General features: G+C 45.9%; 1 protein-coding gene across 3 annotated transcripts in view; it reads right to left on the bottom strand.

Moving 5' to 3' along the window:
- Positions 1 to 15,069, bottom strand: part of Xpo6 (exportin 6) — a 112,521-nt gene extending 97,452 nt beyond the window's left edge. For 2 of the 3 annotated variants that reach the window (XM_036191741.1, XM_036191744.1), the window contains exon 1: positions 14,450 to 15,069. In XM_036191741.1, the coding sequence (XP_036047634.1) occupies positions 14,450 to 14,452 (3 nt within the window). In that variant the 5' untranslated portion in view covers positions 14,453 to 15,069. The remainder of the gene's footprint in view (positions 1 to 14,449) is intronic. The other variant, XM_036191756.1, reaches the window with a different exon arrangement.
- Between the last annotated feature and the right edge of the window lie 2,529 nt (positions 15,070 to 17,598).

The following is a 17,598-nucleotide window of genomic DNA, read 5'->3' on the forward strand; positions in this document are numbered from 1 at the left end:
GTCTGGTCTACACAGTGAATTCCAGGCTAGGGCTACATAGTAAGACTGTTTCAAAAAAGAAAAAAATAAATAAAAATAGGCACTAAAATCTAGAAATATTCTATCTAACACAATTCCTCCAACAAGGACACACCTCTTAATCCTTCCTAAACAGTCCACCAATTGGGACCCAAACATTCAAATATGAGCCTATGGGGCCGTTCTCATTCAAACACCACACTAGTCACGGCAATGTGCATGCATAATTTCAGCAGCAGGAGGTGGAGACAAGATCCCTGGGATCCGCTGGCCAGCCAGGCTAGCCTAACCTGTGAGCTCAAGGTTTAATGAGAGGTGCCAATTCAAAAAGTAAGGTTGGGGAGCAATTAAGGAAGGCACCCAGCATCAGCCTCTGGACTGTGCAATACATATGCATACAATGCATACACTTGCACACCCATGAATACATGAGCAAACACATACACAGTCACACAATAACAACTGGAATACATCAAATGTTGATTTCCTGGTTTGGACACCACTGGGGTACCTGGTAAAGTAGACACAGGATTTTTTGCACCAGTTTTGCAACTTCCTATGAGCACATAATTGTTTCAAAATAAAGAGTTGTTTTTAACCTAAGTGGCGGTAACTATTTTTTTCTATTATGATGTCCTTCCCCTCCCTCAAAAAACCCAACATACCTTGGCATGGTAGCTTACTTTTATAAGGGCATTTGAGAGACTAAAGGGAGGAGGGCTCATCTGAAAGCCAGCCTGAACTACACACATAATAAAGCTCTGTCTCAAAAAGAGGGTTGGAAAGATAGCTTACTCAGAAGACCTGAGTTCAGTCCTCAGAACCAACACACACACACACACACACACACACACACACACACACACACGTGCACGCGCGCGCGCGCACACACACACACAGCTAGGCATGGTGGCACACACTTGTAATTGTAGTGCTGGGGAAGCAGACAAGTGGATCTGTGATAGTAAGACAGCCAACCTAGCCAAGATGAGTTCCAGACCAGTAAGTGGGGAAGGGCGTGGTGGTATTGTGTTCCCCAAAATACTGTGTACCCTAATGTACCCTAATAAACTTATCTGGGGTCAGAGAACAGAACAGCCACTAGATATAGAGGCCAGAAAATGGTGGCCCACACGCCTGTAATCCTAACATTCCAAAGGCGGAGATCTGTCTGGATCTCTGTAAATTCAAGGCCACACTGGAAACAGCCAGACGTGGTAACAAAAGCCTTTAAATCCCAGGAAGTGATGGCAGGAAGCAGAAAGGAAAATAAGGCGTGAAAACCAGGAACTAGGCCTGGTTAAGCTTTTAGGCTTCGAGCAGCACAGTTCAGCTGAAATGCATTTGGATGAAGACATAGAGGCTTCCAGTCTGAGGAAATAGGATCAGCCGAGGAACTGGTGAGGAGAGGTGGCTATGGTTTGTTCTGCTTCTCTGATCTTCTGTCATTCACCCCAAATACCTGGCTCCAGGTTTGTTTTTGTTAATAAGACCTTTTAAGATTCGTGCTACAGGAGGGTGCCTGAGAAACAGTGCCCAAGGTTGTCTGTCATCTGCCTACCAAATACATGGGCACACATGCACCCCTACACAGGAAGAAAAAGCAAGCAAAGAAAATTATCACTACCACATTTTGAACACAAGTACTGATTTTGGGTTCTTTCCTCTGCATGTACGTATGTACATACTCACATACACACATACATACACATACACACACACACACACCCCACTCCCTTTTTTGCTACCTTCTTTGTACTTTTTGTTTTAATGAGCATGTGGTGACTTTTAAGGTTATCTATCCAGCTGACACTCTAACTGAAGAAAGAAAAGGGGGAAGTGGTGGTTTGAATGAGAACAGCCCCAGTAGGCTTGTATGTTTGAATGCTTGCTTGCTCAGCAGTTAGTGGAACTGGTTTGAGAAGGACTTAGAAGGTGTGGCCTTGTCGGTGGGCTTCAAGGTTTCAAAGGTCTCTCACTTTCTCCCTGACTAGTGTCTATAAATCAGGATGTAAACTCTCAGCTACTGTTCCAGCACCATGCCATGGACTAACCCTCTGAAATCATACATCCCAACTAAATGCTTTCTTTTAAAAGTTGCCTTAGTTGGCGGGCAGTGATGGCGCACACCTTTAATCCCAGCCTGGTCTACAGAGCGAATTCCAGGACACGCACCAAAACTACACAGAGAAACCCTGTCTCAGAAAAAATGTTGCCTCAGTCACGGTGTCTCTTCTCAGCAATCAACAGTAATTGCAACAAGGAGAACCAAGCTTCCCAGGGCTGTGATTAGCCAAACTACAAAGCAATCAACGACCTTTTGTTCCAGCTTCATTCAACTCCTAAAACACCCCTTGGGCACCTCTGCTAGAGCCCGCACCGGGTTCTTTTGTTCACTGTTAACTAAACTGGGCGGTGTGGCGCACACCTTTAGTCCCAGCACTAGAAAGGCAGAGGCAGGCAGATCTCTGTGAGGTTGGCCTCACAGAGTGAGGTCCAGTACTGGTGGGACTTGAGAGGTGACTGCAGGAGAACTGATCCAAGTTTGTGGTCAGCATGGGCTACCATGAATTCCAGGCTAACTGAGGCTATATAAAAAGACCTTGTCAAAAAAAAGGAAGAAGCTGGGAAGGGAGAGCAAGGGACCTACCAACATACATGCTAAGCCTAATGGACTTATACATCCTGAAACTTGAAAACAACTTGCCTCCCTGGAAAGATCCATTATGTGCACCATAGTGTCCTCGGTGCCCACACTTCCTCAATCTTGTCACATTATGGGATAGCCAGAGATAACAAGATGCTGGCAGATCTGACCATCTCAACCTGTTCATCATGGAGAAAATGTTCTCAGGTTTTAAGTTCAGCTGGCAAGATGTACTGTTTTTTCTAAAACAGGCTACATTTTTCCCTCCCCTCCCCCCTCCTTAGTCAAACAGGCTACATTTAAGTAAATGTGTACTACAGAAATCTAGTATAGTAATCTGTGTACGTGGCTTTGAGGGTTGGAAGCAGCACTGAAACCTGGCTCTGTCAGTCACCATGTAACTTTAGACAAGCTAGTAACCTTACTCTCCCTGAGCCAATGTTCTTATCTTCCTCAATTACAAAATGGGAACAATAATAGTTATACAGCACAAAGACAAGAGAGAATCAATGAGGAAGTAGTCTGTAGTAGTTGGGCCCCTAAGCAATGGTTAGCACCAGATGTAACTAAGAAATACACTATTCTCCTCCTCTAAACCCCAGTCTCCTTCCCTTTGGACTAGCATCCTTCTAGTCCCCTCACTCTGCTGGCTTTAACACATGATCGACACAGCACTGGTCCTAACTCCCCATACTCACTTCCTGCACATGCCCACTTGCCCAGGCAAAAGCTACAGATTCTAGACAAGGGACTGACACAGTCACACTCTATTTCAGTCTTACCACATACCTCAAGTACTACTATCATTTCTAGTCTCTTAGGTCCACCTTGACCTTCTTGGGTTTATTTCCACTCCTGACTCAAATATCCAAATATGCTGAATCTTACTAGGCAGAGCAGAGCAAAGAGGAGTGAGTAAGCAAGGAGGCTGAGCTTCAGCCTTTCTGAACTGTTTGACACTTACGATAAGGCTGTACGGGGCCTTTTAATTATCACCTAATAAGGGGAAATAAGTGCTGCAAGCCGCAGGAAAACGTAATGGAATTCAGCTACCATCACAGAAGCTACTACTTGCAAAGGTCAAGGACTTTTCCGAAGGTCAAGCCCTAGCCTAAGAAGTCTTGGTGACATTTTAGCTTTTGTATATATATTAGCCAATTCCTGCAATGATTTTCTTGTATGCTGTGTATGCTTCCAAGAACTCATAACAGTGTATTTTACCTGCAATAACTATTAAGCATCCAAGGCCAAACAATCTCCTGAATTAAAGTAAATTAAGCTCAGACCCTCCTTTCTTATACAGCTTTGGTGGTATTTATACTAACGCTAAAGACTCTTAACATTTACCTAACCACCACTAGGAATGTAGTTTGAGCACATAAATTCCTTTTTTCTGATATATTAACTGATTTTAGCTCTTAGTTGACCTCCTCCCTTACCACTACCCTTTTGGGTTGTAAAAGAAAGCCTGATGGTCACTGCCTGAGGAAAACTTTTGTCTGCCTTTATGACTCTGTAAGAATTTGAGCCTGGGCTGGAGAGATGGCTCAAAGGTTAAGAGCACCGACTGCTCTTCCAGAGGTCCTGAGTTCAATCCCCAGCAACCACATGGCAGCTCACAACCATCTGTAATGAGATCTGGCGCCCTCTTCTGTATATATAATAAATTTAAAAAAAAATTTCAAGCCTGGTGACCTTGCTTTAGCTAGAGCACTGCTATTGCATGGGTTAACCTCAAGAGACTTAGGATTTTGACTGGAGGACTAGAAGAATGATGTGGTGGTATTGTGTTCCCCAAAATATTGTGCAGGCTAATAAACTTATCAGAGAACAGGATGGCCACAATATTAAACATGAGGATAGGCAATGGTAGCACACGCCTTTAATCCTAGCATTCCAGAGACAGAAATACCTCAGGATCTCTGAGTTCAAGGCCACATTGGAAACAGCCAGGCATGGTGACACACGCCTTTAATCCCAGAAAGCGAGCCTTTACTCCCAGGGAGTGATGGTAGAAAGTAGAAAGATATATAAGGCGTGACGACTAGGAACTAGAAATATTTGGCTGGTTAAGCTTTCAGGCTTTTGAGCAGCAGTTCAGCTGAGACCCATTCGGATGAGGACACAGAGGCTTCCAGCCTGAGGAAAACAGATCAGCTGAGGAACTGGTGAGGTGAGGTAGCTGTGGCTTGTTCTGCTTCTCTGATCTTCCAGCATTCACCCCAATAACTGGCCTCGGGTTTGATTTTATTAGTAAGACTTTTAAGATTCCTGCTACAGGATGAGATGGAAGATGAGGAAGAGCCAGATGGGGACAAATGAGATGGGTAAGAACGAGATGGGAAAGACCAAGATGGGACAGGACCAAGATGGGACAGAACTAAGACACGAGAATTAAGATAGAACTTAGAGGGGACAGCAGATAAATGTAGAGAGAAATCAGGGAAGAAAGGAGCAAGGCATGAGAACAGAACTGAAGCTGTGTAGATAGGATTTTATCCCAGAAGAATAAAGGAGACAGACTAAGAGCTCGGTGTACTTAGATTCTTTTCTTCTGGGCCCCTGGGAAGAGTATTAAGGCTGGACCATAATAATATTCGAGAAATCAGAAAAGACAAAAACAAACAAACAAAAAAAAAAAAAAAAACGTGTAATCAAAGATAAGATATTAAACTAATGAGCTAGAAAGCCTCAAAAAAGGTGCTTTATGATATTGAACACAGTCTCACCTGCAAAAATAATGAAAAGGACAAGCATCAGAGGCAGGCAGTATGAATAAGAAGGAAGAAAAGGCCAAAGTGTACCAAGTGTTCTGGGACTGACAGGTGGGAGGCTGTGAGAAGAGAATGAGGTATGATTTGGGAAGTCTAAAAGATACTCCAGGTATCACTTTTTACATCTAGAAAGTCATCTTCCACTGAGAAGTCCAAAGTCACACTGCCTGGGGGAATCAACCCAGAGCGCATGTGCTCCCAACTACTCTTCCTGATAAAAACCTGGTCTCCAAAACCAAGGGACCCTGCTCCTGCTCTGAATTACATCAAGTGGCACCTTACACAAGGGCTCTCTGAGGCAGCTGTGGCAGGCTGATGGAAGGAGAACCTGGAAGCAGGGGGCAGCCTATCCTATTTCATTTCCATCGCTAAGATAAAATGCCCAACGCAAAGCAATCTGGGGTACTGGGCTTACAATTCAAGGTTACAGGCCACTGCCACAGGGAAATCAAGACAGAAGCACGAAGCAGCTCGTCACAGCCACAGTCAGGAAGAGAGAAAACAATGCATGAATGCTTGTGCTCAGTTCACTTGCTCTAATACAATGTAGGCTCAAACCCAGAGAATGGCACCGCCACATCACTTAACACAGCCAAGCAATCACTCCTCAGACACACCCACTCACCAGCCTGATCTAAACAATCCCTCACTGAGACTCTTTCTAGAAAACTTTGGAAAGTGTGACAAGTTGTCAGTTTTTAACACTAACCATCACAAAGCTGGTAGGGTGGTGAGCACCTGCAACCCTAGCACTTAGGCAATTTGAATCCAGCCAGGATACAAGGTTCCTACCTTAAAAAAACAAAAACAAACCAAAACACAAAGACTGAGAGACTGACGCAAGCAGAAGACTAGCAGGCCAGGGTTAAGACACAAACAAACACATTGGCGATATCCTCACAGGTACAGCAGAAGAGGAAGTTAAAGATGACTCAACATTAAGAGTGTACAGTGGATGAATGAGGTCATTAACAGAACTAGGCCACGGGGAAAGAACACTATCCTGAGGGAAAGATGACAGATATGGTTTGGATATTATTAACTGATGACCACAGCACGCTAAGGTGCACATCCATGCCCAAAGAAGTTTAGTTCCTATCAGTGTACAGGTCACAACTGAAGCTATAGGCAGAAAAGAACATAATAGCAGAACTGGAGAGATGGTTCAGCAGTTAAGAGCACTCACCATTCTTCCAGAGGACCCGATTCTCAATTGGGGGGCTCATAATCTCTACAACTCCAACTCCAGGAGGATCCTCTGGCCTCCACGGGCACCTGCATTCATGTGCACATACCCACACCCAAAAATGTAAACTGGAAATGTTTTCTAGTAAAATGAAGAAGGCAACAGCAAAGACACCAAGGGAGCCACGAAAAAATTTCAAGAAAAGGAGACAGCAGATACCAGGGGCCATAAATAGTTGAGAAACATAAGGACTAAAAACAGGTTGTGGTTTTTATTTTTTGTTTTTAAGACAGGATAGTATGTAGCCCAAGCTGGCCTCAAACTCACCATACTTCTACTTTAGCATCCTCAGTGTTGGGACTACAGACATATACCATTAAACTATTTACACTGGACCCAACACAATGAGGTTACAGGTGGTCTTAAAAAGTAGGTGAAGACCGAAAGTCTGCCTACTGATTAACAATTTATTGTTGTACATTTCAAATCACTACAAGATAAAATTTTGAATGTTCTTATTACTAAGAAATGGCAATTAGAAGTAACAGATATGCTAACTGAGCACAATAATCACACTGTACCCCATAAACATGTACAATGTTAGTGCTACAAGAACCTCAGATGTTGGGTGGTAGTGGCGGCAGCAGTGGTGACTGCCTTTAATCACAGCACTCAGGAGCCAGAGGCAGGTAAATCTCTGAGTTCAAGGCCAGCCTAGTATACAGAGCTAGTTCTAGGACAACCAAGGCTATACACACAAAAAAAAGAATCTTAGACAAAATAAAATACTAACTAAAAGTCAATCTGCAATGGGTTATACAATGTGAATTATGAAGAAATAAATAGGGGAGAGGAAGGTTAAAACAGAGGCAGGGCAAGGAGCATAGCTCCACTATATGGTAGAGTGTTGCCTAATCAACAGTGGAAGAAAAAAAGCTGAGAAGCAGTTACACATCCCTCTTCACCTCTGCCTATGCCAGCATGCTCTCTTTAACTTCAATGATCTAAAAATTCTTCAACTCGACCTGTACTGCAAAATGCCAATCACCTCCATCACAGCCTCCCACCTATTTACAGACACAGCCAGATCAAGTATTTTGTCAGCACATGGCCAATCTGTCAACTCTTTTTTTCAACCTTCCACGCCTACAAATCCAAATCACAAAGTGATTCAACCTTGTAATTGTTCCCAGTCTCCATGTTAAAGGCTTCCTAAGTAAGTTTAGTTTTTTCCCTTTCTTCACTGATTAATGAAGAGATTTTTAAATGACAATTCTCATGGGGCATGGTAGCACACACCTTTAATCCCAGCATTCAGGAGGCAGGCAGATTGAAGTTAGCCTGGTCTACATAGTAAATTCTAGACCACTCTGAATTCCACATCCAAGAACAAGCCTTTGACACATCCTACAGACGCTATGATCTATGGTTCCCTCACCAATGAAATCTAGGCACAGCTAACGGTCTATTTTCCTTTGAGGGAAATCTCCAGTTACTCTGGGGTAGTTCTAGAAATTCTCCACCAACTAGCTCCAAAGGACCTACACATCATTCTTTCCAGCTACTTCACACAAGGCAGCACCTGAGCCACTTAATCTATCTGATGCTTTCTTAACATGACATATTCTAGCCAGGCTGAGCATGGTGACAAACACCAAGTATGCCAGCATTTGGGAGGCCAAGGCAGGAGGACTGGGAGTTTGAGGAAAGCTCAGACAGCTCAAAAAGTGAAAGAGGCAAAACTGGTGCTCCTGTGCTGCAGGTAGGTGACGTCCTGGTAGCCCAGGACGTCAGAGCACCCACGTGTTCACTCTCCCTCCAGCCACGACACCTACTGTCCTCTCCTTCTGTGTGCGACAGAGACCTGAAACCACACACAAGCACTTTTGCCTGGAGGACCTTTGCCTTCCCGGGCTTTAAGATCCACAGGTGCCCTCTAGGAAGCCTCCCTTCTCCCAGTTCCCTTCACCTGAGTCGCGCTCCTTGGCAGAACGCTCTGGCACCTAAGCAATCCTTTACCATCATCACTCTACCACCATCTCTGCTCATCAGAATGTGTCTCATCTCCCACCAAACTCACCCCTCCGAGGCACGCAGAACACTGCCCTGAACGTACAGTAGTTCTGTGAACAGAATGTGTCTCATCTCCCACCAAACTCACCCCTCCGAGGCACGCAGAACACTGCCCTGAACGTATAGTAGTTCTGTGAACAGAATGTGTCTCATCTCCCACCAAACTCACCCCTCCAAGGCACGCAGAACACTGCCCTGAACGTATAGTAGTTCTGTGAACAGACTTTCTGCTTTCTTCTCTTTTTGGCACTGGGGCCTTCACACATGCTAAAAGCAAATGTTCTGAATTATATCCCCAGCAAGCATGGGTTTGAATCCCAGAGTTCTACCATTTGGTTGCAGTGTGACATTGGGAAGATGCCTAACCTTTCGATGCCATGAATTCTATAAATTGGAAAATGAAGGGCTGGAGAGATGGCTCAGTGGTTAAGAACACTGGTTGCTCTTCCACAGGTCCTGAGTTCAATTCCCAGCAACCACATGGTGGCTCACAACCACCTATAGAGGGATCTGATGCCCTCTTCCTGAATAAAGGCATACATGCAGATAGAGCAGTCATATACGTAAAATAAATCTTAAAAGAAAAGAAAGGAAAACCAAGAGCTTCTCCAAGTGGTATCACAGGCTTTTAATCCCAGCACTCCAAAGGCTCTGTGATCTTGGAACTAACCTGGTCTACATAATGAGACCTATCTCAAAAAAGAAAGAGGAGGGAGGAGGAGAGGGAGGAAAGTGTGGGGCTGAAGAGATAGCTAGCTCAGAAGGAAAAGAGGCCAATGTCACAAGCCTGACCTCCACACATGCCCCATGACATGCACACACAAATTATAAAATAAAAAGGTTGTCAAGGCATGGCTGGAAGAACTGGAAACCTAGCTAGTCAATTCTTGATATTGAACTGCCTCTCTAGACTGTCACCAATGATATAGCCAAATACAGAACCTCTGAGCACTACCAAACTTTTCCTGTTTTCTGTCTTGTCACGTGATGCCTCCCACAGCAGGGTGTACATTACAACACACCATGTGTGAAAGGCCTAATTTTGTCTTCATTGCAGTGACCACATTAGAAAAATAAGCTTTAATCTATACAACTGGGGGGGGGGGGTGCATGTATCAAGTACAGGTGCCATTCCTCAGTGGATACCTTGCTTTTGAAACAAGGTCCTTCATTAGCCTAGAGCTTGCCAAAAAGTCTAGCCTGGCTAGCCAGCAGGCCCAGGATCTACCCATCTGGGCCTCACCAACTCTGGGATTACAACTGCTTTTTAAGTGGGTTCTGGGAATTCAAGTCAGTGTATCACGTCTGCACAGCAGGTACTCTTCCAACCAACGATCTTCCTAAACCCACTCCAGTGTAGGGGGGGGGTACAGAGGGGGAGGGAGAGAAGTGTGCAAAAATGCTCTCATGACACACAAGTAGAGATCAACATTCACAAGTTGGTTCTTCCCTTCTTCTGTGGGTTCCAGGAATTGAACTTGGGTCATCAGGCTTTCGGAGCAACCACTTTTACCCACTAAGTCATCTTACGCCACTGGAGGGGGAAAAATGCCAGCTAGATGGTAACACACACCCGTCTCTACTCAGGAGACAGGAGGATCACTACAAGTTCAAGATCACTTGTCTACATAGTCTACACAGACATAACAAGTTCTAGGGATACATAAAGACCAGTAGTGGTTCCTACTAAATAGTTTTCTGAAAAAATTAGTAGGGACCGCTAACATGTAACATCTCTTAAGAACTGCAGAATTAAGGTAGAGTGCTTTCCTAGCATGTGTAAGTTCAACTCTTAGCACCAAAGGAAAATAAAAATAAGTAAAACTTTAGAAGTCAACCAAAAATGGTGCAGCCATTTAAGACAGAGCTCAAGGAGCTGACTCAGCCTTAGCACTTAAGTGGCTGCTCTTGAAGAGGACCTAGGTTTAGTTCCCAGCACCCACCTGGCAGCTCACAGCAGTCTATAACTCCAGTTCCAGGGGATCTGATGCCCTCTTCTGACCTCTGCTGGCACCAGGCACACATTCATGTACTACATACCCAGATAAACATACAGAGAAAACATCCACACACACATAAACGTTCATTTTTTTTTTAAAGGGAGCTAATACAACTAGCCACTTAGTAACTCTGCTCTGGTAACCATGAATCTTTTTACCTGGCAGTAAACCTGCAGCTCAAGATCCCTCCTGCTACAGAGACAGTTTTGTTTGTTTTTAATTCAGTTGTTCCCATGTCCCACCACTGCCAATCTCAGAACCCAACAAAGCAAGGGTGGGTGACACTCCCAATTACCCTCCCACAATGTGGCACAGTGTGCAACAAAATGTAGAGGCCTTCACACAAAGCCCCACCCCTTGTTAACAGCCCCCCCCTCCCCCAGATCTGTTTGCCTCCCTTCTGGTGGTGACAACCTGGCAGGGGCAGTGTCGTTAACTAGTGCTGAACGAGTAAAAGCAGCACATAAAAACAACTGGCAGCATCTGGTGCAGGGTGGAGGGTGAAGCAGGCTTTCATAAAGAGCCCAGGCTGACCTGGAACTCACTACTCAGTCCAAGATGGTCTCAAGCTCTTGGCAATCCTCCCGTTGAGCCACCAAAATACTAGGATTACAGGTATGCACCACCATACCTAGTCAGAGATGTAATTTTTACCTGCTATGCCATTTACTCATTTTTAAAGAGACGTTTAAAACACATAGATTTAGATCAACAATTATCTTAAAAGTCAAAATGTAGCCAGGCCTGCTGGAACACACCTATAATCACCACAGAAGGCTCAATCAGGAGACAGGAGTTCAGGGCCAACCTGGGCAACACAGTGGATTCAAAGGCCTGCCTGCTACACAACCACCCTTCAATCTCCACAGAGTGACACTGTAAGCTGGTATAAACGAAGAGAAAAGGAATTATTGAAATAAAGGGCTGTGATTCCCAATAAAAGACCCTTGTCCTGTCTGACACAAACCAGGCAATGGCTTCCTGACTTGGCAAAGACCACACCACCCAATCCCTTGACCTTCCTCCTCTGGAACAATTGCAGATAAACTATTAAGGTTGTGACAGTAGATCCTACTGGTCTCACACCCATAGTGGCTACTTCCTACATGTTTAAATTGAGATCTACATACAAAAAAAAAAAAAATCAACAGCTTCACAATTATTTATTCAAAGGTAATCATGCTCTTAATACCCTACTAACTGCCAATTAGATGAAGAAATCTGAGCACAAGGTCAACTCGCTAGATCTGTATACAAAATTCTGTCCCAGCAACATGCTAAGTTCCCTAGGGAATGGATACTATCTAACTATAGGTACATTCTCTAGGGTGTAGCATATAAAGGCTATTAACCAAAAGATTAGTACACTCAGAGTTGGAGAAATGGCTCAATGGTTAACAGCACTAGCTATTCTTCTAGAGGACCAGGGTTCAATTCCCAGCATCAACATGGCCGCTCACACCTGTCTGTAACTCCAGTTCCAAGGCTTCTGACATCCTCACACAGACATACATGCAGGCAAAACACCAATGAACATTAAACAAAAATAAATTTTAAAAAGATTTGTATACTCATATTCATACAGTAGCAGAAGCAAATCAGGTATCCACTGAGGGAAAAATGGGCAGGTAAAATTGGTGCACCCACACACAGACTGGAGGAAATTCTGCATACCCTACAATATTGATGAACCTTCAGACACTCCACTAAATGAAATAAGTTAGTCATAAAAAAGAGAATACTCTTTAGGATAGAAACAGAAAAGGAAATGGTGGTTGGGAGTCCAGGGGAGAAGAACCACTAAAGGAGAGAGCAGAGGTTAGTATTTCAGGGTACAATGTTTCAGTTTGGGAAGATGGAGATTTTCTGGAGATGTAGACCATGACAGCTACATAATATAAATGTACATAATGCCAGTGAACTGTAAATTAGTTTAAGTAGTTAAGTGTATTTTGTCACAGTTTAAAAATTCAAACATTTGGGGATGGAGAGATGGCTCAGTGATGCAGAGCACTGGCTGCTCTTCCAGAGGGTCTGGGTCCAATTCCCAGCACCCACATGGCAGCTCACAACTGTCTGTAACTCCAGTTCCAGGGGATCTGACACCCTCACACCAATACACAGTAAAATTATTAAACAAATTAAAAAAAAAACTCAAACATTTTAGCTGAGTACAGTGGCCCACATCTTTAATCCCAGAACCTGGAGGACAAGGGCAGAGTGAGTTCTAGCTTGGTCTATGTAGTGAGTTCCAAGACAGCCACAGCTACATAGTGAGACTCTGTCTTTGCGCGAGGGGGGTTGAATTCAAACATTTTATAAAATTATTGAAGGAATGTGAAAATTAATTCCAAAAAACATTTTTGTTTGTTTTTTGTTTTTCAAGACAGGGTTTCTCTGTGTACCTTTGGAGCATGTCCTGAAACTCACTCTGTAGCCCAGGCTGGCCTTGAACCCACAGAGATTCACCTACCTCTGCCTCCCCAAGTGCTGGATTAAAGGCATGTGCCACCACCGCCCGGCTAAAGAACATTTGTAAAGAACATCTCTGCATTGTACAGATGAACTCAGAGCTCAACAGATCTGCCACCTTTTATAGTACATACCATATATAAACATATACACCATATATAGTACCCATAGTACAAATTACACTGTGCCACTCAGCTTTAATGGTACAGTTTACCCAGCTTGCTTGTAAACCCAGGACAAAGTGGATCCTCTTTCCATAACCAGGACCTTACACACCACCCACTCAGCCCTTAAGACAGTCTAGTCTAATATGTGCATTAAAAAACTGTGCCAACGACTACATGGCCCAATACACTACTAACTTGCCAGGCAATTGGAGGGTGCTATACCTGGAGATGCTCAAACCCAGGCGGGGCAATCAACTACCTGTCATGGACTAGATGCCAAATGGAGGCAGATAAGGAATCAGACAACTAACTTCACCTTGCCTGCTGTGATGGGCAGAAAAGGCTCAGAAACATTACAATGGCAAAAGACATGTTCTCAACCAGCTACTGTGAGTACACAAAACCAAAGGAGTACCAAGGGGCTAAAGGGCCTGGAAGAGGGGGCGCTATCTCCTTCCAAAGGTTTTTGAGCTGGATCTGAAAGGATGCATAGTTTTCCAGGGAAAGGGCCAGAATATAACAGCGGCCAAGAGGTCCAAGGATCCCACTGCTGACTGCCATCATGTGTATCAGTAACCTCTGCAAGGCCTACCTACTCTAGGTTTCTCCAAATGCAGACCTACAGATGGACGGAATGTTCTCCACATATCCAGCCAGTTCTATAACAGACCGCTTATGTTCAAATCGTGCCACTGTCCCAAAGGAGTCACCTGACCTTGGGCAAAGTAACTAACTGCTCCCTGCCTCAGTCTCCCCATTTCCGGGGGAGTGGTGTAACAACTAAATATATGCCAATCACTTAGCAAAGGAAATGGCACACAGTAAGCCATCATCAATAAATGATGCTGTTAATCACGACTTGCTGTACTAGGAGCACAGCAAACAGCGAGGCAGGGGGGTTGTACCCACGGCGCTTCCAAAGTCCTGGCTCCTAGATTCCAAGACATCCACTTGGGGGGAGGGGGTGGTGGATGGGAGCGTACAGCCGGTTGCACACCCTGCACGCATGTGTCACCGGCCAGGCTCGCACGCGCCTCTCCCCGCCCCAAGGAGACCCGAGCTGCCCCGAGACCCACTACCACCCCTCCAACCGGGTCCCTGACCCCACTCACCATGCTGGCCGGAGGGGGGGTGGCTCAGGTGAGCTGGCTCTTTGGATCTCACGCGTCCCGCTCGCACAGTTCAGGTCATGGTCCCGGCAGGCTCGGGGAGTCCCCCGCCCATGCAAAGACAACCCGTTCCCCACCCGGGCCCCGCCGGCACCTTTAAAAGGAGCACAGCGGCCTCATCGAGGACCCCCGAAGCTATTCATCTAGACCTCGGCCCACCCCAGGCAAACGCGAAAGCAGGAAATGAGGAAGGGAGGTAGCTGTGCGGGGCCCCCCGCCTGGGCCCGACCCCCAAGAAGGAGGTTGCGGGCCCAGGCAGGGACTCCCCGGCCTCCGCGGCCCGAGGCGGCGACGGGCCCGGCCGGGGCTGAAGGGGCGGAGGCTGCCCGGGCCTGGGCTGCGCGGCCGGCTCAGGAGAGAGGCCCGCGGGCCCGCGCAGTCCTCTCCACCTCTGCCCTCGCGGCGGCCCCACTCCGCATCCCTGCGCGCCGCCCGCAGCCGCCGCTCGCCCCGCGCGGCCACCCCCAGCCAACAGCCCAGCGCGCCGGAAGTGGCGAGCACCAGGCGGCCTCAGCCCGCGGCCTGCTGCGGCGCTGGAACAGGACCAATCCGGAATCAAGTGAGGGCAGAGGAGGGCGGGGCCACACCTGACGGTTCGCTGGCCCCGCCCACCTCGTCCCCGCCCTAGGGGCCGCGGACGGCCGCGTTGGTAAAGGGACACGCGGCCATTTTGGTAAAGGAGTGGTTTCCCTTTCGTTTCTGTCGCTCATTCATTCCGCACATCTTTTTTTTGAGCGCCTTTCCGGACCCTGGCACCGGACCAGAAGTTCGGCGGCGCCGGACTGTGTGTCTCCTGGGACTTTTATTCATTCCGTCCACTGCTCTGGGTGCTAAGACCAGAAAGTGTCACAGGACGAATTGAAACAATGTTCCGAGCTTAACCCGCTTCATTCTCAATTCTGGAGTCAGACAATACTTAATAGAACAAAACACAGAACGAGCAGAGTAGCCAAAGTAGTCTTAGATCGATGAAAAGGGGCCTAGAGAAAGCAGAGACAAATCACTGGACTATATGGAAGGTACTTACAAAGTTGGGGCAGAACCAAAGAAAAACAACTGTTTTGTGTGTGTGAAGGTCAAGAAGAGGGAATTTCATTAACATTCAATTAAAAGCAGTCCTAGAAGATTTAAAAGAAGCAAAACTGGTCTGAGCCAGATGTGGCAACTAGCCTATAATCCGAGTGAGGAGGGAGCAGGGTAGAGGCAGCAGAATCCAGGGTTCAAGTCATCCTTGGCTACATAATGAATTCAAAATCAGCCTGCACTACATGAGATCCTAAGTCAAAAGGCAAAGGGGGCTCAGCAGGTGATATGTACGACTCTTCCAGAAAAGTCCAGTTGGGTTCCCAGAACTCCACTGATCAGTTCACAACTACCTGTAACTCCAACACCAAGGGATTCAACAACCCTCTTCTGGACTCTAGAGATACCTACACCCACACACGGCATACACATACATAGGTACACAAACATACATGTAAATTAATTTTTTTAAGGGGCCTGGGAGCAAGGGACCAGTGACATGGTTCAACCTGTAAAGGCGTTTGCTACTATGACTGACAACCCAATCTAAATTCAGACCTCAGAACCTGTGATGGTTTGAATAAAAATGGCCCTCATAGTGGTGGTGGTAGCACACACATTTATTCCCAGCACTCAGGAGGCAGAAGCAGATGGATCTCTGTGAGTCAAGGCCAACTGGATCTACAGAGTTCCAGGACAGCCAAGACTACATAGAGAAGCCCTGACTTGAGAAGAAAAAGAAAAAGAAAACAGAGGCTCATATACTTAAATGTGTAGTCATCAGAAAGTGGCACTATTTGAGAAGGTTTAGAATGATTAGGAGGTGTGGCCTTGTTGGAAGAAGTGTGTCACTGGGGGTGGGTCTTAAGGTTTCAAAAGCCCATGGCAGACCTAGTCTCTCAGTCTCTCTGTGGATCAGGATATAGCTCTTACCTATTGTGGTAGTTTGAATGTAATGGGCCCCCCATAATCCCAAAGGGAGTGGTACTATTTGGAGATGTGGCTTTGTTGAAGTAGGTGTGGCCTTGTTGGAGGAAGTGTGTCACTGTGGGGGTTGGCTTTGAGGTCTCTTGCTCAAGCTTCACCTTGACAGACAGTCCACTAGCTGTTGTCTTCTGATGAAGATGTAGCCAGCACCATGTCTGCCTGCACACTACGGTGCTCCCTATGTGATGAATGGACGGAACCGAAAACTGTAAGCAAGCCACCCGGATTAAATGTTTTCCTTATAAGAGTTGCCATGGTCTTTGTGTCTCTTCACAGCAACAGAAACTCTTAAGACAGCTACTGTTCCAGCACCGTGCTTGCTGCCATGCTTTCTGCTATGTTATAATGGACTGACCCTCTAAAACTGTAGGCAAGCCCCCACAAACGTTTTCTAAGAGCGGTCTTGGTTATGGTGTCTCTTCACAGCAATGGAACAATGACTAAGACAGAGCCCAACTGTGAAAGGAAAGAACAGATTCCCACAAATTGTCTTTTGACCATACTAGCATCAAGATGTGCTTGTACACAGACACATATATGTGCACACACATACACATTAGGTCTCAGACAATCCATACATCCAGAAATGAGCCCCAGCTGAACTATAGAAGGACTTCTGGTGGGTAAACAAAGGCATCATGCCTCAGGACTTGTGAGACAGGTTCCCATCCCCCAAACAGAGTCATTTCCCTTACCTTGAGCTGAAAGGACTTTTGGCTCTCCATTGACTTATACCTGCAGTACATATCAGCACACACACACTAGCCTCCAGGCTCCTATAGTCCCTATTCACAAGCACATGTTATTCACTTCAAAGACCCCACACTAGCATCCTGGCCCTTCTCACCTCCTCCTCTACCTAAAACTCCCAGACCTGCTCCAATCATGGGCTGCTTCCTACCCCCAGCTAGCTACTCATCCTCCTATAACCCACAAGATTTTTCCATCCCCCACCCATGAACCTGCCCCACTCTCTTGCTTCTCTTGAAGATAGCCCTGGTCATCCATGTTCAGTCTACTTCTTTTTTTTCTCTCTGCTCTAGATTCTTCCAGTTGCCTCTAGATATTTCCTCTCTTATTCA

Source organism: Onychomys torridus, chromosome 1, assembly GCF_903995425.1.
Source record: "Onychomys torridus chromosome 1, mOncTor1.1, whole genome shotgun sequence".
Lineage (NCBI taxonomy): Eukaryota > Metazoa > Chordata > Mammalia > Rodentia > Cricetidae > Onychomys > Onychomys torridus.